The sequence below is a fragment of the Bubalus kerabau genome, chromosome 1, assembly GCF_029407905.1.
Source record: "Bubalus kerabau isolate K-KA32 ecotype Philippines breed swamp buffalo chromosome 1, PCC_UOA_SB_1v2, whole genome shotgun sequence".
NCBI lineage: Eukaryota > Metazoa > Chordata > Mammalia > Artiodactyla > Bovidae > Bubalus > Bubalus kerabau.
Window position 1 is genome coordinate 166,707,865 of NC_073624.1, and position 25,171 is coordinate 166,733,035.

The 25,171-nt window shown below is 50.9% G+C and overlaps 1 protein-coding gene and 1 long non-coding RNA gene across 2 annotated transcripts in view; both read right to left on the minus strand.

The window, feature by feature from the left end:
* Positions 1 to 1,168: 1,168 nt before the first annotated feature.
* DRGX (dorsal root ganglia homeobox) overlaps positions 1,169 to 25,171 on the minus strand; it is a 32,578-nt gene continuing 8,575 nt past the window's right edge. Inside the window, exons 5-7 of the mRNA XM_055566453.1 lie at positions 24,413 to 24,591; positions 24,213 to 24,325; positions 1,169 to 1,829 (exon numbers count right to left, since the gene is read on the minus strand). Of these exons, the coding sequence (XP_055422428.1) occupies positions 1,564 to 1,829; positions 24,213 to 24,325; positions 24,413 to 24,591 (558 nt within the window). The 3' untranslated portion in view covers positions 1,169 to 1,563. The remainder of the gene's footprint in view (positions 1,830 to 24,212; positions 24,326 to 24,412; positions 24,592 to 25,171) is intronic.
* Positions 8,827 to 9,424, minus strand: LOC129641870 (uncharacterized). The gene is made up of 3 exons (XR_008709491.1): positions 9,227 to 9,424; positions 9,056 to 9,121; positions 8,827 to 8,916 (listed from the first exon to the last, which is right to left on the minus strand). It is a non-coding gene; the product is annotated as an uncharacterized LOC129641870 (long non-coding RNA).

Consider the following 25,171-nt stretch of genomic DNA (forward strand, 5'->3'; position numbering starts at 1 on the left):
AAGGGCTTGAGCTTACATCGTTCAACAGAACATTCGTAATTACAGAGAAACGGAAGCGACTTTGCTGCTTTTTGGCAAATCGTTTCATCTTTGTACTCAACAAGCAAAATACAGCAGGAAGGACTTGATTTTTTTTTTTAAGGAGACAGTGTATTTTATCAAACGCTTTGCGGTAATCAGAGAACGAGGCACAATACATTAAGAGTGTTATTTGGGGGGCTTCTGGAAGGGAAGGTAAAAAGAGGGGCAAAGTGATCTGAAGCTAGAACCTTTGATTATAATAAGTGAAAGGAAAACAATCATAAAAGCAATAACGGTTTGCATGGAAACACCATGAGCAAGCCATCAGAGACTGCAACCTTTCTGGGAACAGATATCCCTGCCAGGGAGCGACAGAACCCACGCTATTGCACATTTCCCCTTTGATCTCTTCAAGTTCACTGTCCACACAAGAAAAAACAGACACACCCAACCAAAATGGAAACTTCTAGGAGATCTGGCCCTTTGGAATTAATTCTCTGCACACCAAAAGGGAGCCCTCTTCCCCTTGCTCCACTTCTGCACATACGCCATTCTTGTTTCCTATTTCTTTTCCCTTCCATTGGAAAAAAAAAAAAAGAAGAAGAAACAGCTAGGGAGCCCCTTCCACGTGCCAGAGACCTGCAGACAGGAAGTTCATCCAGACGCGCACTTTTCAGAGGCATTCCTGGGGGTTCGTCCTCCTCTGAGGACTCTTAGTGTCTCCTGGACCAGAGCACTGCTTTCCAGATGGTCAGCGTCCCACCAACCTAGAGATACAGTCCAGAGAGGCAGGGGCTGCAGGCGGGTGCTGCTGTTAAGGGCCCACACTTGCTCTGGGGCTTCAGTGTCAAGGTGGCAGCGCCAGTTCTTGGAGCTGACGGCCCATGTGGTTGGCCAACAGTGCCCAGTGGCAGAGCTACCACATCCCCCTGGGGACAGGCTCTGTCTTGCTGGCACCTCCCTACTCCCACAGCTTCTCTCCTTCCAACACAACCAAGTCCACAGCCAGCATGAGAGAAGAGGGCACTGCTGCTTGTCTTGCTGGAAGGGACAGAGCTGGCTGGGATCTCGGCGATTGCCTGGTTCTTAATGTCAGGCGGAGAGTCCCATTTCATAACATAAGACTGAGCCCTGGGCATCTCTCAAAGATGACCCACGCCACAGTTCTCTGGGTTGATAAGACCTCCAAAGGCGGCCCAGGAGAGGGACAGGTAAGTGAAGGGGTGAAAAACTTGCCTTCTCTCCAGACCTCTGGGCCAAGATGGAAACCCCAGGGGTATCACCACAGAGCAGACTCTGGTACCCACGAGTACCATCGGGACCTGACACCAAAGAAGCTGAGACAGAACAGCCCCACTTGGGGGGGACTCCAGAGGCACTCTCCATTCACTGGGGGAGCTGTGGTTCTCGCTTCCTTTCCTGAGTCTGTGAGGAGGCCCAGGGTAGCAGGCTTCTTCCTCGCTCTTTGGAGAGTTTTCCATGGGGGCCGAGGCTGGGAGAAGCATGGGGGGAGGGCACGGCGGGCTTGGCCACTCAGGCCCCTCATACGCTCTTCTCGCGCTCACTCTGTTCCTTGCTGGGAGGGGTCTTGTCCTGGCTGCCATCGGGGGGCCCCGGCTTGGCCACTGGGCTGGGGCTGCTGCTGGTGGACGGCAGCAGGTTGGCCGACTGCAGGACAGCCTCTGAGTGCTCACGAGCCTTCATGCGCAGGGCGGCCACGCTGGCCGTGCGGTTCGTCTGGCAGCCGTAGGTGGGGAGGAAGGAAAGTCCCATGGGGTCGGGGACACAGCACGAGCACAGGGGGCCCCCTGGAAGAAGGAAAAACAACAGGCTGCCATCACTGTCCACATTCCAGTCTCTCAGACTTAGGGTTGGGGGCAAGGGGTTGATTGATGCTGTTTATTTCCAAACACTTTAGGGAGAGCTGACAAGAGCTCAGGATTGATAGGACAAGGGATTACCACCAGAGCATCAGGGAGAACCGACCAGCCTTGGTTCCCTTACCAACAGGCTGTGTGGCCTTAGACTAGTATCTTGACTTCTCTGAGCCTGGGCTTGTCCTTCTATGAAATGAAACGATCCCCACCTCACAGGATCATTATGAGGATCCAATGAAGTAATGCCACACGCTCCAAACTAAGTGCCAAAGCATCCCCAAGAACTCTTAAGGGCCCTGCAAGGATGTTTTCAATTTTAAAGGGCAGGCGGAAGCCAGCCACATCTATCAGATGCCACGCCAGCTGCCACACAAGGCAGCCCACGGCTTCAGCAGGAGATCTTGCTGTGCTCCTTTCAAGGATGTCATATTTCCGTGAAGCCAGATTTTGCAAACACCACACAAATAATCCACACGGAACAGAAAATGAGGAGCGATGCCATCCAATGTGATTCCAACTTTAGAGAAGTCATGCAGAGCTCACTGATGTGCTTCCCATTAGAAAGTAATGGTAGCTCTTTAAGAATAAAAGAAAACTATTATTTTTCATTCAATTTACATGTGCTATTTTCAAATGACTACTAAGCTTTTGGGACAGAAACACTTACTGAGTTGTTTGGACCTAACCATCTAATGAACAGAACTGCAAGTATTTTTTATAGCCCAAGAGAGACATGAAACATTAACCTGAGGTTCAAGGGACACTCAGGGCACCATGAACTAAAGTTTGGGAAGTTCTGAAGGTCTTGGTTGGGAAAGGACTCAGTACAGGTTCAGTGTGTGGAATGGGGCTTTGGAACAATGGTCTGTCCCCAAGGCTGCCGGCCAGCACTGCATGAGGCTCTCCAGGGCCAGGGCTGCATGAAGCTCTCCAGGGCCAGGGCTGCATGAAGCTCTCCAGGGCCAGGGCTGCATGAGGCTCTCCAGGGCCAGGGCTGCATGAAGCTCTCCAGGGCCAGGGCTGCATGAGGCTCTCCAGGGCCAGGGCTGGGAGGAGACCTTTCCTTCCACGGGTCACCCTCGACTGTGCACTTAACCAGTGGCTGTCTCATGGGCGCCTGGCACTGTTCTGAGCCCTAGTGACCGCTCAGCAGGAATAAGGCAGCAAGAGCACCAGCATCATGGAGCACAGTTCCAGGGGAGAGGCACAGTGTAGTCCAGGCATGCTTCATGTGAAGGCAGGCAGTGGCGAGTGCTATTTAAAAAGTGAATGGAGTGTGATGCTTGGTAGACAGCTGAGTGCAATGTCAAAGAAACAGGGACAGGAACACCCAGGAGAGAACATGACAGCTAGGGAGAAGACCAGAGCAGTGGCACTGAAGCGGGGGCAGAAGTCACCTGCAGCAGGCATTCAGAGTGACCAAAGCCAGGGCTGCAGGGGAGGAGGACCGCCAAGGAGTCAAGGAGCCACCAGGGCCAGGCAGGATGCAGGGAGAGGAAGCTTCGGCAGACTTGAGTCAAGTGTCTGGAGCGTAACTTCCTTGAGGAGAGGATGGGGAGGCTGCTGTGATGATGAGGTCCCAGCTGATGGCACTCTTAGCTCAAGGTGGCCAGAGGGGAGGTGGTGAGAGATGGCCAGATTCTGGATTTATGCTCACGGTGAGCGCCTATACACATTGCTCACAGACTGTAGGTGGAGGGTGATGGAAAAGAGAATTCACAGATGACACCTGGGTTTGAATGAATGAATGGAGGTGCCATTTCCAAGATGGGGACCAACAGAGAGAAAGGGGTGTACGTGTGTGTGTGTGTGTGTGTGTGTGTGTGTGGAGAAGGACATGGAGAGGCTAGCCATGGAATCCTGAGGTCCTAATGACCATCCAAGCTCTGCAAACAGAGCTGAACCATGCTGGCACCCCCACAAGGGCAGGCATGGGGGCAGGAGACACACAGGCCTGCATCCAGACTGGGTGGGTGGGCTCAGCTGCTGGCCTGACGTGATTTGAGAGATTTCCTGAGCCTCTGGACAGGTCAAATGGCGCCCCCCACCCACCACAGCCTCTGCCCCAGCCAGTCTGGGCCGGCTCCAGAGACTATCCCACCAGGGGAGCAGGGGATGGTGCGATGAGGCCCTGCCAAGGACATGGGAGCCAGTGCCTGTCCCTGAGGCCTGAGCCCAGGAGCGGGCAGCAAAGCCAGCCCGTCTAGGTTCCACCCACCCCTTGGTTCTTCTAAAAGTGCTCACCAGCTTTGGAAGAAGTAGCATTGCAAATAGGGAGTAGTTTTGGACCAAAATCCATATCTGTTGAATGAATCAAAATTCCCCTCTGAGGTCTTCAAGACCCTGAGTGCTGGGGCCCCCACTGCCCCCTCCTCGTTCTTGTCATGCGCTACCCATGCTTCCTTTCGGATGTTCAAACCACCATCACACTGAAGCCCTGCACAGGAGCTGTGCTCACTGGAGCAGGCCCTGTACGTACCAGCACCGCAGTTCTCAGCACATTTGACTTTGCGCACCTCGGCTTTGGAGCACTCCTAGGCAGTGGGCTCTATCCCCTTTTGCAGATGAGGAAACTGAGGTGGAATAACAAGCGGCAGAGCTGGACCTCACACTAGGCAGAGGCTGCTGCTGCTGCTGCTAAGTCGCTCAGTCGTGTCCGACCCTGTGTGACCCCAGAGACGGCAGCCCACCAGGCTCCCCCGTCCCTGGGATTCTCCAGGCAAGAACACTGGAGTGGGTTGCCATTTCCTTCTCCAATGCATGAAAGTGAAAAGTGAAAGTGAAGTCGCTCAGTCGTGTCCGACTCCCAGTGACCCCATGGACCACAGCCCACCAGTCTCCCCTGTCCCTGGGACTCTCCAGGCGAGAGCACTGGAGTGGGGAGCCATCGCCTTCTCCAGTAGGCAGAGGACTGGCGCCTTAACAACTATGTCCCTCTGTCTGGAGAGAGAGCACAGTCCCTCCCCTATTTTGGACCCTTCATCGGGTTCTGCCTGGGAGTGAAGAGACCTTTCCTCTGACTCAGGGTTCTTGTCTCTTTTTAGGGCTCCATTTGACCGTCGTGGCCTCAGGGAGCCCCTCGGGACCTTCTGTCCAAAGCAGGTTCCCGGGTTATATTCTCCGTCAGAGCCTTGTGCTCTGTCTTCACACCGGCCACAAACAGCAGGTGGGTCACTAATGGTTTGGGCCTGGCTTGTGGTCTGTCTGCCCCACACACCCCCAAGGGGGCCTAAATCACTCCTCTGTCCCCAGCCCTTAGCACAGCACCAGAACGGGCCAGGCCTTGAGAAATAGCTGTGGCGGGCAGAAGGGAGACAGGGAGGGCCACAGGCCTGGCACCCACTCGCGGGATCAGCCCTCAGGAGGCAGCCTCAGCAGCATCAACCATGCCCGCAGCTGGGGCATGCCCAACCTCCTTTCCCAGGGACAGGCTTCCCTGTACTGGAGTCAGGCTTCTTTCTCTCCCCGGAAGCACATTTGGGCATCTTTCTCTTCCTCTCCAAGCCCACTCAGAAGCAAAAGGAAACTCACCCTTATAGCGCCCACTGTGGTCCCTTGTCATCATTCTGGCCGCCCTGAGGGGAGGGCATCATTCAGCCCCACATTCCAAGTTAGGAAACAAGGCTCCAGGAATTGCCCAGGTCCACACAGTTTATTACAGAAGGGGGCCTTCTCCTGCAGGTCGTCCCCTTCTCCTCGACTATGCTGCTGCTGCTGCTGCTAAGTCGCTTCAGTCGTGTCCGACTCTGTGCAACCCCATAGACGCCAGCCCACCAGGCTCCGCCGTCCCTGGGATTCTCCAGGCAAGAGCACTGGAGCGGGAGGCCATTTCCTTCTCGAGTGTAATAGGAGGTTAAAATGCAGCCGTCACTTGCTGCCTCAATTCTGATGGAGGGGCCGATGCAGCAGGCAGCAGATGGCAAGATGAGTGTGAGAAGAATCACAAGCGCCCAGTTTATACACAGAACTCTGAGAGCCCGTTCCACAACCTGCACCCCTAGCTGGCTTTCGCCTGGTCGCATTTCCAGTGACAGCAGGAAGCAAACAAAAAGTTAAAGGGTTCAAATTCCACATCCTGCTGGTTCTGCTTCTCCCAGCGTGCTCACAGGCAGCCACACACTGACAGCAGTCTTGGCCTCACTGAGACCGGGGATCGCGATCTTGGGCTGGAACAGTGCCTATGCCCTGAGCCCAGGGGCCACGCCAAGGGCCAGGACTCACCCAGCAGGGGAGGTCTTCCTCCCCTCCAAATCCCTCCTGGGGGGAGCCAAGCGGGAAGAGGACAGAAGACGGAGCACAGTGAACCCTCTCAGCAGTGGAAATACTGATGATTTTCCTTTCTGTGCCTGCTTAGAACTTTTCTGAGTTTTCTACAATACCTGTGCATTTCTTTCAAACACATAAGTTTGATTTTAAATTAATGTTCAAAAGAAGGAAGACTGATACTAGACCCCCACCCTCAGCACATTTGGGGAGGGGCCACGAGGGGCTGGGGGTCTGAGGGCAGCTTGACTGGGGCTGTAGGCTGCGGGGGACCCTCAAGAGGCCACAGTCCCCAGAGCCAGGCCTGGGCAGCCAACCCCATGTCAGACAAGCCCCAGAGGGGCAGGCTCAGCATATGTGTCTCGGGCTGGTTCTCGTCCCCAGCAAGGCCGTACTTTGATATGACACCAGAGAGGGCGTTGATCAGGCTATGACTCGGCGATGAGCTCGTCACCTGCGAGATGAAGAAGTGCCACTTGGACAAGACACAGCCTCCTGGATCTGCAGCCTACGCCTGCTGGTTCACGTCTGCAACAGGCAAGTCCCCACGAAAGTCACTGATAACTACGTTCCTGGCCCACAAAACCCAGATTCAGAGGTGGAAGATATAAGTTAATTCACAGAATGGAGGGAGGGACAGAGTCTATGCGGCTTGCCCACTTCACCCCCCACACTAGACATGGGGAAACTGAGGACCAGATGAACCCAATGACTTTGGGAGACTCTGCTTATAAACTCTAAGGGCTATGCATGCAGCCTTTAAAAAAAAAAAAAAAGGAAATTCCAACATAGGCGACAACATGGATGAACCTCAAGGACGTTATATTCAGTGAACTAGGACAGTCAGAAGAAACACAAATTCTGTTTGATTCCACTTGTATGAGGTACCCAGTAGAGTTACATTCGTAGAGACAGGAAGTAGAATGGCGGCTGCCAGAGGCTGAGGGGATGCGAGTGAGGGGTGGGGTGTAACAGGTACACAGTTCAATTTGGAAAGATGACAGGGTTCTGTAGATGGATGGTGACGATGGTTGTACAATAATAAGGACATATTTAACACTTCTGAACTACACACTTAGCCGTGGTTAAGATAGAAATTTTACCATATGTGTATTTCACCACAATTAAAAATAAATTCTTCAAAACAAAACTGTAAGAGCCAAGGGAAAGTGAGGTCAAGGTCCTCGAGAAGATGAAGACCACTCAAGACTGGGACTCCTTATTGGTCCTCCAGTGGGTGAGGACCCCCAAAGTGTCTCAGGCCACACACACACACATGTCCAGGACCAGCACCCTCAACCCACCCAACCCCCCACACCTCTGGCCGAGGAAGCATCATGGTACGCACACCTCCCTCGAGTCCTTTCTCTGTCCCTTGACTGTAGAGCACCGGTCAGGCGGGGATTCCCAAAGCAGGACATCAGACCCTGAGAGATGTGCCCAGGCCAACAAAAGTCTTTGGCATGAAGCCGTCACAGACGTCTCCCTCTTTCCTCATCAACACCCCAAGTCTGGAGAGCAGCTGACTGTCTATCAAAGGGGGGGGGCAGGCAATGCTCTTTGTGAAGTGAAAGTCACTCAGTCTTCTCTGACTCTTTGCAACCCAATGGACTATATAGTCCATGAAATTCTCCAGGCCATAATACCAGAGTGGATAGCCTTTCCCTTCTCCAGGGATCTTTCCAACCCAGGGATCGAACCCAGGTCTCCCGCATTGCAGGCTGAGTCTTTACCAGCTGAGCCACAAGGGATGCTCTTTGGTGGAGACATAAATGTCTGAAAGCCACATGGAGGAGTGCTGAAAAAAATGAACCACTGTGACTCACCTCCTCTCTGCTCTGCCCTGCCCTCCCTGGATGAGAACACAGAAGACATGCCGATACAGAAGGCAGATACAGACAAGACCAAGAAAGGCCATCTGAACCAACAGACAAGCTCAAAGGCAAACACGGAAACAAATCGAATTCAATGATATTTATCAGGGAAATGGGTAAAGTCTACGATCTGTGCCCAAAGACCCAGCTGTCCAGAGGGGGATGTATCTCAGCAGTAGAGCATGTGGTCAGTATGGCTTCAGAGTAAGTTCACGGTGAACTTACTCTGTTCACTGTGGTTGTGGGTTGCCCTAACAGAGGCAGAACCTGCAGAAAAAAGGAGGGTAAAGTCACAGTCAGACCGTCAGGCTAGAGGGAGGAAGCTGTAGGGAGGAGTAAAAAGTGAAAGAACAGGGCCTTTTAGGCACAGTGGACATGAGGAAACTGCCTCTCCCTGGTTTAGGGCAGAGTAGAAGCAGCAGATGGAGGGAGAGAAGGAGGGGTTTCTTTCCTTTACCATCAGTGTGGATGGTGGTCTCTTTCTGAGGGTGACACATTTCTGGTCATGGACACTGAAGCCCCCTTGACAGGATGTTGTAGAGAATCTTCATGCACACTACGGGCTAACAGACACATTTTTAAATCCCCTTCAACAAAAAATGAGTGGTTTTAGAATGGGATGTGAATTATAAAGCTATGTCGTCCTTCCAACTTAAACATGCTTGCAGAATTTCAACTGATTTCAATTGAACTTAAATTGTCCAAACACCAGCATCTCCCTTAATTTCCATAACCATTTTTTAACATAGGGGAAAAAATGATGTCTACAAATAGGATCGTTTTAGACCTAACTCTTGATTTCTCCATGATTTCACAGAACCAACAGCAATGAGATTTCTCCAAGTGTTCTCCTGCCCGAACAACTTCATCAGCCTGGAGCACTGTTGACAACAGAAATAGCAAAGTATGAATGCATCCTTTGCAATGCTCAAGGCAGCAGATGACCCCATGGTCACCAGGTGAAAATCCAGACTCCAAAACATGCATTTTGCCCTCAAAAAACAGGCTCAAGGCCCTCACCACATACGTGAAGACTTCCAAATGCACGGCTAACATCACTTTTCTGTCTTACAAGGCTGCCACAAGCTAGAAAGCAATGAGATTGTTAATAGCAGAAACATTGATGGACAATACTGAGATAAAAGACAAAAAATTTATAAAACAGCCAAAACATTCAACATGCGTGGTAACCTGGAGCCATTTAGTACAAGGCAAGCAAAGTGGCAGGCTTTAGAATGGCCTGAAGCTGTCGGTCCCTGGCCACAGGAGCCACCGCAAGGGACGATGATTGAAAGGGCTCCGAAAACCACACCAAGTCTGTGTCTGCTAGTGATGGGGTGACGTGGAGTCAGCCACAAAAGAGACTGTCCTCCTCTTGTAACGTCAGGATGGTAGCAGATACTTTAGCAAATGTCTGCGCCAAAACCGAGTCAGAATTATCAACATGCTATCAAATGAGAACGGTGACAGGCCGCCTGGGGTCTGACAGCCAGTGGCAGCCTGCAGACGAGGAGGAAATGGGCTCTGAAGTTTGACTCCTGGTTCCACTGTTAACTGGCCATGGGACTTCACACCGTCTTTCCAAGCTCCAGCTTCCTCATTTATAAGAGGTAATATATCCACCTCTATAAAGCACCTAGTACTAAGTCCTCCAACAATTAGTATTTCCATGACCACATGCAAAATAAAGGGCAAGAGTAAGTTACAGTGCACAGCTTGTTCTAGTTAGCAGTTCAATTCAGTGACCAGCAAGGAACTAGACTTGCTGTGAGCATCCCCGGGAGGACACACAGATCCTCCTCGAGATGCGCGGCTGTGCTGCGAGCATCCTCCACCCTGCCTTACACACAATCCCGACACTGCTTTCACAGCTGGGGGCTTCCCTGATGAGCCCGTTCCCATCAGAGCGAAAAGTAGAATAATTTATAGTGGGTTACCATTTCCTTCTCCAGGTAATAATAATTTATTAATAATAAATAATTAATAATAATAATAATTTATTAAGAATAATTTATTCTGCCAACAGAATCTTGAGGAGTGAGCCAACAAACTTTAAAAGTCTCATCTTTTAATGTCTGGATTTCCATACTTGGGGCTCTAGTTTTCTTTTGCTTTTTATCTGTCAAAAAGCTAAAATCATGAGTGGTCTAAAAATTAAATTAGTACAAACAAAGTCATTCCCATGTGGCATATAGCAACAAAAAATTATGAAGAAACTAACCACCCAATTCTAGAGAATTGACTGAATAAGTTATAATCACCTTATTGAAAGCACTAAACTATGACAAAATTATATTATAAGAGGATATTTGGTGCAAAAATATAGTAATAGTAGAATATTAAATTTTAAAAAGTAGGTTAAAAAAACAGTAAGTCAAAATTATCCCATTTTGTGTGTGTGTGTATATATATATATATATACATATCTGTATATACACAACACATACATATATACATAGTATATATGTGTATATGCACATGTGCAGCCATATACCATATCAATATAAGGTCACAGGCATGTATAGTAAATAATACTATTTAGAAATAGAAAATATTTATAAATTTAAACATTTGATTTTTTAATTCTAAATAAGCTTTAAGATACATAAATTTATTGGAGATACATATTTGTAAATGGGAAGAAAACAAATGTACCAGTAACAAACATTCATCGTGGCTGATGCTGGGTGCTAAGATTATGAATAAGCTTTATATTTTTCTTTGTGTTTTGTTGTATTTTCCGCTTTTTCTAAACTGACCGAGCATTACTCTCACAATAAGTGTCTTTCTTGTGACTCCTGATTTCCCATCTCCTTTCATTAAGATGATGGGAGAGATGCTCTCCTTTAGAAGGGCGTTCCACTGAGGTTTCTAAGGAGTAAGAACTGTGTCCTCAGCACCCAGCCGAGACTCCATGGCTGCTAATGGCCTCAGTCTGCACTGGAGCTATTGACTGGCAAACATGGAGCTGAGGACTGGCCACGGAAGACCCACCAGGAACATTTCATCGATTTCCTGTTTGGTGGGGATCGAAGTCAGTGATCCCTTGCATGGGATGCAACCCAACCTGCCAGCCAGCAAAGCCCCTACAAGGCCAGGACTTCTTCCCTCTCACCCACCACAGGTGCCATCACCCAAGCCTGTGCAAGAGCCTCCTGCTCCCCAAATGCAGACTGAAAATTGTTTTGTTTGGAGAACTTACTACCTCCTGGACACTAAATTAAAACGCACAATTAGATTTCCATTAAGTTACAGCAAATTCTGCTGAATTGATTTAATCGGCCTACATTGCTATATGACATCATGCTTTAAAGGCTTGGCCTGAACATAAATACTTAATGTAATAAATACAGTCTGAAGCATTTGATCTCCTCGGCAGTTTAATTGATCTACTACAGAGTCTGACAGGAAAGATTAAGTTAGTTCTGTCTCGTCTCTGCCAATAGCACATTTTCATCATATGAAGGCACAAGAACGACAATTTCAGTTACAAGCAGAGCTGTTGCACACCGATTTTTTGCTAAATGTTCACGTTAAGGGTAAGACTATTGAGCAAGTAAGTGCACAAGTAGATTTATGAAACTTTTCATATACATATAGTTCATTTCTTTTTTGCTTCATTGCAAAGTAGAATAAGCATGTTCTGTGATTCCTAATACCAGATCCTTACAGTTTGTAAAGAGTGTGGGGTAACAGTGTTGGCAGATGCCTATGATATTTAAGCAGAGATTTTTCAGTGCCGTGGCTAAGTTTGTTCACCAATAATCAAATATACAGTAGGGTCCAATTCACTCAGGTGACTTCTTTCACAGAACTCCCAAAGCGCTTTCTCCCATCTCTGTGTTACGGTTCTTATTGCCTCTTTAACAGGAGTTATGTTTATTTTTGTACCCACCTCACCTCCCAAACTTGCAGGGTAAGAGCCTTCACCTATCCTCACCCCACAGCCCTGATTCTAGAGCTAAAACGTCCACTCTGGATACAAAGCAAACACTCGATTACATTTGGGGGAGGGAGGGAGGAAGGGGAAGTCTGTCTTTCCGGATCTAGGAAGCACATTTTGATTCCTCAAAGTTGCCATCTCCCAGGTCCTAATCTGCCTCAATATCCCATGAAAAGAAAAACTATGGTCACCACAAAGCTACCCAACCTGATTAATGCCAAAATCCCCAGGTTCATTTGGCAGGTTACTCTGGGGTGGTTTAGTTGCTAAGTCGTGTCTGATTCTTGCGAGCCCATGGACTGTAGCCTGCCAGGCTCCTCTGTCCATGGTGTTCTCCAGGTAAGAATACTGGAGTGGGTAGCCATTTCCTTCTCCAGGGGATCTTCCTGACCCAGGAATCTAACCCAGGTCTCCTGCAGTGCAGGCAGATTCTTTACCAACTGAGCTACAAGGGAAGCCCCTACCCTGGGGGAGTAGATGCTAAATCCCTCCCCGTCAACCCCACGTGTGCACGCACTGTCCCGACATTTGTTTATTCACCCAGCAAATGCTCCCTGATGGGAGTCAGCTCAGCCAACCACTCCTTGTGCTGTGGCCCAGTCTGGGGCCAGGATCGATGTCCCGTTTCTGCTTGGATGCCGTTGAGGGGGCAAGCAAATGACGCCAGCACCCAGAGCCAAGAGCCCTGCTCAGCAGGGGAGCAACAGGGACACACACTCTAGGTGGTCTGATGCCAGTGAGTGCCACCCTCCCTCCTTCCAGCAGCCCCCAGAATGGGCAACCTGCCCCCCCTGCTGGCTCTGGGCATAAGCCAGGACCTCTGCTCAGCTCTGCACTCCAGGGCCCCATTGATTAGCAGGAAGGGCAAACCCATCAGCACCCATAGGAAATGGCTTCTGGAAAGTGAGTTGCCGTTTTTAAAGCCAGAGAATGACAGCAGGGGCCTGTAAAAGGAACAGAATCAATATGGGGTGTGGGGACCTGGACACTGGGGCACTTGGGTCCCTGGTCTGTCTTACCTCTGGCAGGCACACTGTGTGACCTTGGGCAGTCCTAGCCACCTCTGAGCCTCAGTTTCTCCCACTGTATCCTGGAGAAGCGGGGGTAACATACTCATCAAGGAGATTGCTTCCAAATGTTAAGTGCTGGCGTTCTCCACCCCTGTCTTCCTGACATCGCCTAGGCACAGAGGAGCTAGGGCTGACCCAGCCACATCCCCCATGAGGACAGATCAGGTCTAGCCCTCGGGTGCCCTGCTTCTCCGGCACCTGCACCTTCGGAAATAAGCCAGGGGTCCTGCAAGGTCGCACTGCTTTCCTGAAGCTGCACATACGGTGGACCTTAGGCCGGGAGCCTCTCCCACTGAGTAGTCAACTCTGCAGGAAGTGGGATCCTCTGCCTAGTCAGACTTCACTACCTTCTACTCTGCACCAGCCTCTGTGTTAAGGGCAGAGGTGAATGCCTTGGAAGGATCTAGAGGTGAGTCAGATAAGGACTGTGCCCTTAAAGCACTTATAGTCAGGACTGGGAAGTTAGGTGAGTTCAAAAACAAACCTCTCAGGACTTCCCTGGTGGTCCACTGGCTAAGACTTCCCACTCCCAATGCAGGGGGCACAGGTTTGATCCCTGGTCAGAGAACAAGATCCCACACACCACAACTAAATTCCCACATGCTGCAACTAAAGCCTGGCGAGGCCAAATAAATAAATAAATATTTGTTTAAATCCCAACTCACATCACAAGGCCAGAGTATCCTCAATACCTGTGCAGTCAGTCTCCCCAGAGGGCCTTCGATGAACCACACTCCCAGTGTTCATACCTGTGTGCAATTCCCTCACTTGCATCTGAGCTGGCTCTGTGAGCAGCTTCCATCAATAGAATTCAGCAAAAATAACACTGTGCCTGTTCTGAATGTAAGTCTTAATAAGACCTGGCATCTTCTGCTTTTATAATCTCAGAATCCAACCACCATTCAACTCCCACCAAAGAGAGAGAGAAAGAGAAAGACAGGGCACTCTCAGCATCCCTGCCAGGGCACCAGGCACAGAGGCCTTGCCATCCTGTGTGTATCAGCCCCAGCCACCATCTGAATGCAACCTCATGAGACACTCTAGGCAAAAGCAGCAACAGAACCATCCAGCTGAGCCCAGCCCGTCCTTGGAATTGGGAGAGACAATAAAACAGCTCCCTGCTGCCGCTTTTATTAACTAAGTTGGGGGGTAAAGTAAAACAGTACTGAAACTCAGAATAGAGGTTATCAGGGAAAAAAATTTACGAGCCAATTTCTTCAGGATCATAGACAAAAAAGCCCTAGACAGAATATCAGCCAGTCCATCTATATATAAAAAGAATAATATGTCACCTCTAATTTGGGTTAATTCCAGGAATGCACAGTTGGTTTAACATTAAACAATCAACCAATGCAATTTACTGTATTAATATTTGAGAAAGAAAAATCCTGTGGTTTTCTCAACAGCAGCAGGAAAAAGTATTCCATGAAATTCAACATCCCTTCATATTCATGATTTTTTAAAGTAATAATTAAAATAAAACTCTTAGAAAACTAGTGCAAGAGGAAAACATCTTCACTTGATAAAGCACATGTTAAAAATAAAAAGGCAGACAGCAAACACGATGGTGAAACCTTGGTGAGGCTGTGAGAGCTTTCCCCTGAGATCAAGCATGAGGGCATAAAGCCAGGAGCAGTCACAAAGACCAGCTATTGTATGATATGATTCCACTCAGTTAAATATGTGCCAGTAACAGAATGTCCACAATCTGTAGAGACAGAAATACTAGTGGTAACATGGGGCAGGGAGGGTTGGGGGTGACTGACTGCTAACAGGTCTGGGGTGATGAAAATTTTCTAAAGTCGATTGTGTGATGGTTTCACAACTCTTGTCTATACCAAAAAATCACTGAGTTGTTTGTTTTAACAGATGCATTGCATGGTATGTGAATTGTATTTCGATAAAGCTGTTACTGAAGAAAAGAACAAGGCAAGGATGCCTATTCTCACCACTTCTGTTCAATACTGTGCTAGAGGTTCTGGCCAGCACAGCTGGACAAGAGAGAGAAATAAGTGCAGTCTGCCCTTTCGTATCCCCAGGTTTTACATCCTCAGATTCAACCAACCAACTGAAATCAATCTGCCAATTGGTTGAATACAGAGATGTGAAACCCTCAGATATAAAGGACCAACTGTGCTCACGATATTACCACATCTTCTATAAGGGACTTGAGGATGGGCAGGTTTCAGTATGGCAGGTGGGGAAGGGCACCCTGGAACCAATCCCCGTGGATACCCAGGGCCGACAGTATAAGGACTGGAAAGGGAAAGACGTATTATTGTCGTTATCTACAGATGATCTGATCATGAACAGAGAACACCACAAAAAAATCGACAACTAAACCTAATTACACAGATAAATCTCCCACATATGCTGAGTCAAAGGAACCAGGCAGGAAAAAGACATCCCATGCGATTCTATTTATATGTATACACATGTATCATTCAAAAAAGTTCAGACTGGACAATAGCGTTTCAGAACGCCTACTCAGGTGGCTGGCAAAACTGCATTACCATTGCGGTCAGCATAACAGTTTCTTTTAGGGGGAAGAAAAGTGACATGAGAAGAAGGGGGCTTCTAGGGTACAGGCAGAGCTCCAGAAGAAGGCTGGCACATGAGTGCCTAAAATTATTCAGCAAGTTCTACATGCATATTTTCTGAATTTTCCTGATTATCATAGTTCATAACAAAATAATCACAACACAGAGGAAAAAGTGATTAAGAGAATTAAGGGGAAAACATTTCCAGGGGCTTGAAAGAGGAAGAGGCTGCCTCCAGTTGTGAGTTTAACCCTGATGGGGAAACACTTATTGGCCAGTAAAGCCCTCCCAGTCTCAGACTCTGGACGCTTTACCTTGGTTTGGAAGCCCAAGGGCCAAGTCGGGAGGGCACATTCTGGGGTAACTACGGGGCTTTGTTCCCAGGAAGGACATGGCCAGACCCTTTCCCAGCACTGGATGCCCTGCCCCTGGCCTCTCGCCTCATCCTCACACATGTGATGCAGGCTCAGAAGGCTACTCTGCAGCATCGATTGAGCACGTACTGCATGTCAGAACACCCTCATCTGGAGGGACCCAGAGGGATGGAGCTAGGCTAGAGTTGGGACCAGGTCTGGCTGCCCCCGGGCTCCTCCCCACCTGGGCCGCCCATGGGACCAAGGCCTCACCTGGAGTGGGTGGAGAGAGGAGCGTAAGAGGAGGTCAGACCTCCTTCCTCAGCTCTGCTGCGCTTCTCTCAGCTGAGGCCTGACTCCAGGGCTCCACAGACGACACGGAGCGTCCCCACAGGACTGCCTTGCCACGCAGGCGGCCCATCTTCCCTCCTGTCCCCATCTTGTTGAGGACGGTCAGCTGTGATGCCCCGCCTAGCCAGGGACAGCGGCTCCATGGCTAAGTTATGAAAGCTCTCCCCCGGCAGCTGTAAGGAGTTTCCACCTCACACCCAGCTCTCCAAATCACAGGTTAGACACAGCCAGGCTAAGTACACCAGGGACAGGGCCTCCGCTGACTGTGGCCCGTCCTGCGGCCAGCACTTCCCCGGAACAAACCCAAGCACTTCCCTCGGCCATTAATAACCTCCTCTGCATTAATGAATTGTGAACACGAGGCTGGCCATTAAGACAGTGCAGGAAAACTCTTTGTGTTGCAAAGGCTTTTCCTCTGGACACTCATTACTGTTACACAAACCCTGGCTTCATGGGGGTAGGGTCCTGCTGCCTTTTTCTTTTCTGGTTTCCGTAGGACATCCAATACAGAAATACCCTGACTGCCTGCCCGGTCAGGATGGGCCGTCTCTGACCACCCCGGAGTACAAAGCACATCACTGGCTGCGTGAAACCCCAGGGAGGGAATGAGTGCCCTGACCAGCAAATCTTACCAGGGATGGGAAGGAGCCTCTATCACCGCCAAAAATCAGAACAATGGGGGTTACAGGAAATAGGTGGATGTCGGCAGCGATAAGGACTTCCCACGTGGCACTAGCGGTAAAGAACCCACTTGCCAATGCAGAAGACACAAGAGATAAGCGGGTTTGAACCCTGGGTCGGGAAGATCCCCTGGAGGAGGGCATAGCAACCCACTCCAGTGTTCTTGCCTGGAGAATCCCATGGACAGAGGAGCCTGGCAGGCTACAGTCCATAGGGTCGCAAAGAGTCGGACAGGACTGAAGCGACTTAGCACATCTGCATGAAAGTGATAAAGTTCACAGAAATAGGAGAAGCTTGGAAGAAAAGACATTTTATTGAGTCTTAGAAATGAGTGGGACCCAGTGATTTGGAAATGAGAATGGAGGAATCTAGTTAATAATGATAGTGTTAACTCACACCTCCCACTGGTCTAGAAGCCTCAGGTATTCTAACTCATACTCCCCCCATTTATTCCTATAAATTCAGTCCTATAATGTCAAGATCCCCAAATTTACAGATGAGGAAGCAGAGGTAGAGATTCCCGGTATTTTACTCAAGATACACATGGCTAGGGACTTCCCTGGTGGTCCAGTAGTAAGAACCTGCCTTCCAATGCAGGGGACACAGGTTCGGTCCCTGGTTGGGAAACTTAAGATCTCACATGTCACAGGGTGACAAAGCCCACAAGTCACAACTAGAGAGCCTGCATGCCAAAACTAAGAGCCAATCCAGACAAATTAATCGATTAATTAAAATACATAAGTAAACTTCAATAAAAATTAAAAGATTAACATGGCTAAAGAATGGAAGCGTGAGAATCCTCAAGGCCACCCAGAGCCTTTGCTTAAAGCTACTGGGCTAGTCAGCTGCTTGGTAATTAAAGGAGGAAACTTTCACAAGTGTGTGGTTTTCAACCACATGGCTGTCTCACCACTGGACAGCCTCCTGGCCCCTCTGTTGGACTCAGCCCAGTGCCCACCCAGGGGCCTGCCCAGCAGACATTACAGGCTAGTCTGCCACACCCACACATATAGGCTCTCTGTTTAACCAGCCCACCCAGAGCGTTCATAATCTCATGTCCTTCAAGGGAGCCAACCCCACCTCTCATGCTTCCTGGGCTCCTGATTGCTTGAGCAGCCTTGCTGACCCATCTCCCCGTGATACATCTCCCCGTGAAAACCCCTCCACGCACCCCAGCACTGAACCTGCCGAATGGCTGTCCCCATTGCTCCAGCCCCAGAGCGGCCCCCCAGCCTCCTGGGGCCTGGCAGCAGAGCCGCCCAGCCCAGGATGTGGCAGGGGCAGGACTCCAGGAGGCCTCTGCCCTCAGCCCCTGGCCTGAGGCAAGTCCACCAAGCCAGCCCAGGATGTGCTGTGCCAGTTCTGAGCTGTGCATATTTTCCAAAGCCAGGGGTCCTTTCCAGCTTCATCTTTGTTTTCCCAGCTCTCCAGCTGCTTCTGAACCCCAGGACCCTACCCTCAACACGTCTCTCCGTGCAATGAAAATGAGGGCCTCTAATTTCCTAAGAAAACTATAATCCAGAGTTTTCTGCTACTGACTTCTCAGTCTGGGTACTAAAGCTCTGCTAAGCAGCTGGGAGACCTGTTCCTCTTCATCTTTTCTGGACCACATTCCCCCTTAATAAAAAAATTAAAAGCAGAATCTAGACACACCGGCACGTGCTAAGCCACAGTGAAAGGGCTGCCAGTACTCAGCCAGCCCACCCATTCATGCTGGAGGCAGGGCTTGGCGACACCCCACAGCTCTGTGCTCTGGCACCCCCACCTAGCACAGTCCCTCTATAACTAGCTCTCTGCATCCACTCTTGCTTGCCTCTTTCTCCTCCAGTGCCACCTGCTCCAGGAGGAGATAGTCAATATTCCAAGAATGCTCTTGCTCTCAGAGCACATTCAAAGCCAGTGTTTCCAGGAAAGTGAGTTCAATAGTTACTTTAAGGACCTAAGGACTTGAAGGACCAACACCTACAGCAACTCAGCACGCTGTACCTTGCCAGCCTCCAAGCTCCCCCACAAACACTCCTGGAGGCTCTCTCAACGTTCCCCAGGCAAAGACTTCACACCTGTCACAACAGCACCTAGAACCAGAGGACCAAGACTCCCTACTCAGAGTCCCTCAGCTTTATAGAGAATGCTCTGCAGGCAGTCAGCTCTAGAAGCACTGGCCAGGGGCACTCCATGCACCTCCAGGGAATTGATCCTGCCTGGGCACCGGCAGCCCACATCCCCCTCACACTTAGGCTGAGCTCTGGTGCATCCTTGGCTTGGATCCTCAGGCCCTGGTCTGGAGTCTTGGGAGTGACACCAAGAGTGCCGTCCAGAGGAGGGTCAGCACAGGGCTGTCTTTAGTCCACGGCTATATGATCCTACCAGGACCACAAAGTCTGGGGAAGGAGACACGAGCACTGGTCTGAGTCCAGAAGCTGAAATTCCCTTTGATTCCTTTCCTGGGGTCATTTGCAAGTTGCCTCTGGCCTGGAGGAGTGGGTTAGGATCTCTGGGCTGGAAGGGCTGTGGTGCTCAGCTGACAGTGGTCCTGGTCTCTGGGTGAGTCCAGACTCCGCCACCAGGGCTCATACCCAGTGGATTCCTAGCTGCTCTCACTTGCCAGGGAGAAGAGGTGGGGGGGGGGGGTGGTCCAAAGCCCCTACAAGCAGGTGCCCACCCAAAGGAATGACTGAATACATCGTGTCTGGAGGAAAGAGCACATCAGGACCCATGGCAATCAGCCCTGATCTGAAAGGGGAGACCTTGCTGATATAAATGACATGTGAGCAAGTGGTTTTCCTTCCTGGAACCTCAATTTCTTGTTTATGAAAAGAGGGATGGGCATGGAAGCCCAGATATATACCTTCTAGCACCCACATGCATCAAGTTCCCAACATGAGGGCGCCCCCTTTTTGCCAGAAGCCCCTGAGAAGCAGAGTTCAGGGCACCAGCTTTGCCCGCACCTGGCTGCCCAGCCACCTGTGTGGGTGAACTCAGGAGAGGGAGGCTGGGGGACAGCCCAGAGGTCTTAGCCCTGAGCCAGGCCTAGAAAATTGGGATTGCTTCTCTCTTGGGTCCAGACTGGGCCATGCACTTGACTTCTGTAGCTCGAGGAATCCTGATAGAAGGAGACGTTGGCTGTAAGAGTCTACAGGTCATAGGCCTCAAACCACTGAACAAGCGTTCCACAAAACAATCAAGGGTTGAACCCCAGGGCATCCAGAGCCCGACTTTCAGATACACACTTGTTACCCCAGGTCCTGAGGCAGAAGTGAGTCTACCAAGCACATCTCCAGGGACGGCCAAGCCCGCCTGGACTGGAGCAAGGCTGTGCTGATCAGCTGGCGTGGTGGAGACTTCTAGCTCAAAAACCCCAGTGCGGGCAGTGCCACCTCACAGGGTCAGGCACTTTTAGAATACAAAGGCGCCCCAGCTAATGCCAGCTGTTACCTCAGAGCCATCCCAGCCCCACGGACCTATTGTGCAGCTCTAGAGCCTCCCTGATACATCACGGACTCCACTACCCTATGTGAGAACTAAATGGGACCAAACATGAGACGGTTTTAAACAGCTAGATTACTGGCGTGTTTTGCTATTCCCTCCTCCAGAAAGAAGAAAGAAAGAAGAAAAGAGGCAGAGCACGCAGAATTGATGCTTTCGAACCGTGGTGCTGGAGAAGACTCTTGCGAGTCCTTTGGACAGTAAGATCAAACCAGTCAATCTTAAAGGAAATCAATCCTGAAGACTCTTTGGAAAGACTGATGCTGAAGCTGAAGCTCCAGTACTCTGGCCACCTGACGTGAACAGCTGACTGACTGGAAAGACCCTGATGGTGGGAAAGACTGAGAGCAGGAGAAAAGGGTGACAGAGAATGAGGTGGTTGGATGGCATCACCAGTTCATTTGATATGAACTTGGGCAAACTCTGGGAGACAGTGAGAGACAGAGAAGCCTGGCATGCTGCAGTCCAAGGGGCTACGAAGAGGTGAACATGACTTGGCAGCTTAACAGCCACCACCAGGCAGAGCACAGAAGAGGTTTCAACAATCACTCACTTCCCTGCCTTCCCAACACAACTTAGCTTGCAGAGACTAACAAGCCAGCTGCTCAGAGAGACCAGATAGTAAGGGCCATGGTGGGTAAGGAGTAAGGATGAGCAGCAAGAGGGGAACTTTGCTGGGAAGGGCAGAACTGAGGAGAAGCTATGACTACAGGGAGAAGAACACAGAAAGCAGAGACGGGCGGGATGGAGTAAAAGTGCCCCCACAGGAAGGCAGGCCACAGGCTGGTCTGACCAAGGATGTGCCCATTTGGCCCAAAGACTTGAAAGCCACGTTTAAAACATACGATTATTTTAAACAAAAATCTGGATTTCCAGCTTCTCCTGAAGTTTCAGTAGTTCTGGCAACGTTGGTTCCGTATATCCATTTGCCTACCAGGGGCTGTCTTGAATGGCAGTTGACACTTGAGTGGCAAATGCTCCCCAGCCCACCCCCCAGCCCCACCCAGTTCTGCTGAATCTGCAGGCGCCCCTTAGCGTGATCCTTGCATAACTGCTGATGGTAGGGAAGCGTGCCTTTTCCCCACCCCTTGCTCAAAAGTGGGAGGAAGACTCACAGACTGAGAAGCTTGCGTGTTTCGAATGATCACGAGCTCATTAGTATCTGGGGGAGCGAAGGCAAAGCCTCACGTGCTCGCTTCGCTCACTGCCTGCCTCGCTCTGTGAACGTGGAGTGTGCCGCTGCCCCAGCACACCTCGTGTCCCTGGCTGCAGCCAGGAAGGCCTTCCAGTGAGGATGTCCAGGTTCCCCAAGCAGGTGCCACCACAAAGCCCAGGATGTGCCCTGGCGCTGTGTGCACACCGTGGTTCCCATCACCTCTGCAGAGCCGGCACACCCAAGCATTCCCCTCCGTCAAAGGAGAGTCTGCTTCCAGCCACGCAAGTTCAGGGCAGGCCCCAGGGCGTACTGGGGGTGGGGGGAGTACCCACAAGCAGAGGAAGAAGAGGAGGATGACAGATTCGCCTGCCCCTCCCCCCCGCCCTGCTTCCTCCTGAGCTGTCCTGCGTCCCCCTCTCGCCACTGCCTTCGGCCTCTCAGGGACAGGCAGGCACTCTCTCCTGCTCCCTGCCAGCAACCTGGGCCTTTCTCCCCTCCTTCAGCCACCACAGGCCTCCACCAGGGCCTCCCTCAAAGGCTGTCCCAGCAAAGAAATGTGGGATTCACCTTCAACTCATGAGGCTGGAGTGGGGCAAGCAGAGAATGTTTATAAAATAGTCAGTCACTCCCAGGAGCTGAGCTGGCCCTCACCAAAGTAGAGATGATTCAACAGACACAGGATTGCTTCTCTGTCTGGATAAGCTCCCTGAATGATACCTACATCCCACTGGTAATCTCTTTCCGGAACCTCCTCGTAATTGAGACCCCCACCTTCACTCTTGGAGCCCTGTCAGTCTATCAGTCTGTGACTTGTCCCAAGGCCACTCTGTAGAGGCCTCTACGTGGCCCCTGGAGCTGAAGGAAGCAGTAGGAGGGCACAGGTCCAGAGATGGATGGAGCTGAGCCTCATCCTCCCACACCAGGATTTGCCCAGCTGCCTGGACCACTCAGAAGTAGCTGCAGGCCTCAAGCCCCCACCTCCTACAGTGAAAAATCCCACTGTGGGAGTGCAGTATCCAGGGCCTGCAAGCTCTGGCCCTGCACCTTATCTCTTGGCACCATTCCATGAGCACCCAACATACGGGCCATTCTCCAGACAAGCCTGGATCTCCTCCCTGCTGCTCTGTATGCTTGTTCCCTGTGCCTAGAACACCCTTCTCCCCTTCTCGCCCTTTAGGAGATTCCCCAGGGAGGCTCCATCACGCCCTCCTTCAGACTCCAGAAACGACATTTGCAATGCAGATTGCCACAATGCGTGTGTGTGTGTGTGTGTGTGTGTGTGTGTGTGTGTGTGTGTATGTGTGTGTGAAGAACCTGCTGGAGGGAGACCCCCTTGAGGCCAGGAGACCCCAAACCCTAAAAGAGAACTCACAGGAAACACCCTAGGGGGCCCTCTCCCACTACTAAAAGGCTAGAGCCCACATCTGCACCTCCACCTCCGAGACCCACTGTGATAGACAAACCCCAACACCACCACTCGCTGCCCACACCCTCTCTGGGGCCCAGCCCTGCTCCCGGCCAGTACAGCTGCCTGGCTTCCTCACAGAGTGGCTTTGGGGCCAAGAACTAAAAGACACTGGATGGACCCATTCATCCAGTGGGTTGCCCGAGAAACCCCCAACGGACAGTCCCATCAGAGTCCCTCTCTGTCGGCCTGACAAAAATGCCCCAGATGGTTTCCACCCTTCAAACCATAGCAGCCTTTGAAAAGAGAGCAAATCTAAGAAAACCACAAGCTCTAACAGTTCAGACCTCTGACCTGGAGTAGGAAATAGCAATCCACTCCAGTATTCTTGCCTGGAAAATCCCAAGGACGGAGGAGTCTGGTGGGCTTACAGTCCATGGGGTCGCAAGAAGTCAGATATGACTGAGCACGCATGCTGATCTCTGACATCAGAAGGCCCCGGGGAAGGCTGGTGGGCGAGCTGCGTGCATGGAGAGGGTCCTCGCAAGGTGGGACAATTGTCCATCGCAGGCCTCAGCCATGAGCTGCAGGCTAGCACCTAACACTGATCAACTTGAAGCGGGGAAAGAGAGGGTGGGGTGAGTTGAGACGGTAGCACTGGTACATACACACTGCCACGTGTCAAATAGGCACGCGGCGGGAAGCTGGTGTGCATCACGGGCAGCCCAGCCTGGCGCTTGGTGATGGCCTAGAGGGGTGGGGTGTGACGAGGGCACGAGGCTCAAGAGGGAGGGGAAACATGTATATATACAATTATGACTGATTTGCGTTGTTGTATGGCAAAACCCAACACAACAGTGTAAAGCAATTTTCCTCCAATTAAAAAAAATTTTTTTTTAATTAAAAAAACATAAAATCAGTACCAGTGCAGTGGCCCCTCCTGAAACAGCCACGTCTCGGCCAGTCCTTTGGCCAGCGCACTGAAACTTAATGACATTCACCTGTATTCTCAGGACATATAGAAATCAGGCAAGACAGCACGTGTGCAAGGGGATGCTGTTTGCAACCCTGGCGGAGCCTGAGAGAAGGAGAAACAGAGCTGCACCCGCCCCAGGCGCAAGGATGGGCCAGACCAAGAACAAGATCCACAATCCCCGGGGAGGAGGCGCAGGCCAGCCGAGTCCAGACTCACCTTTCAGGGAGGCAACGTGTGACAGGGCCTGGGCATAGGTGGCTGTATTCAGGAGGGTTCCCGGCAAGCAAGAGGGGAAGAACGGCCCTGTAGGACCCACAGTGCGTCCCAGGCTGGCAGAGAAAGAAAACCACAGGGTGAGTTCTCCACCCGGCATTCCCACCAGCCCCCGCCCCAGGCCCGGGCTCAGCCAGCCTCACCTCTGCTGGGCCTCCAGGGCCTCCTTCTTGCTCCGGGCCTGGTCCCCCGGGGGCGGGGAGCTGAGGTTTCTCACGGGTGGAGGCGTCACCTCTGCCATGGGTTCCTTGGCTCCTGGCTCCTGGTCAGAGGCCCCTCTCTCCGTTTTCCTCCATTTGGCTCTTCGGTTCTGGAACCAAACCTGAGTCCGTGAAGGAAACACACACACCCGGAGAAGGCAGAAAATCAGACAGAAGGAAGCAGAACCTAAACCCAAATGCCTGGTCCCCATGCCTGGGCCCATAGGCACCTAACGACAGGTGTGTGGGAGCACAGCCTCCTCTCTGCAGAGATTTAGCAAAGTGATGCTCCCTGAATTGCAGCTTCAGACCCACAGGTGGGTCAGAAAATCAGTGTAGAAAATGTGACAGCCATTTTTAAGATTTTATTTTTAATGTGGACCATTTTTAAAGTCTCTGTTGAATTTTTTTGGAGAAGGCAATGGCACCCCACTCCAGTACTCTTGCCTGGAAAATCCCATGGACAGAGGAGCCTGGTAGGCTGCAGTCCATGAGGTCGCAAAGAATCGGACACGACTGAGCGACTTCACTTTCACTTTTCACTTTCATGCATTGGAGAAGGAAATGGCAACCCACTCCAGTGTTCTTGCCTGGAGAATCCCAGGGACAGAGGAGCCTGGTAGGAGGCTGTCTCTGGGGTCGCACAGAGTCGGACACGACTGAAGTGACTTAGCAGCAGCATTGAATTTGTTATAATATTGC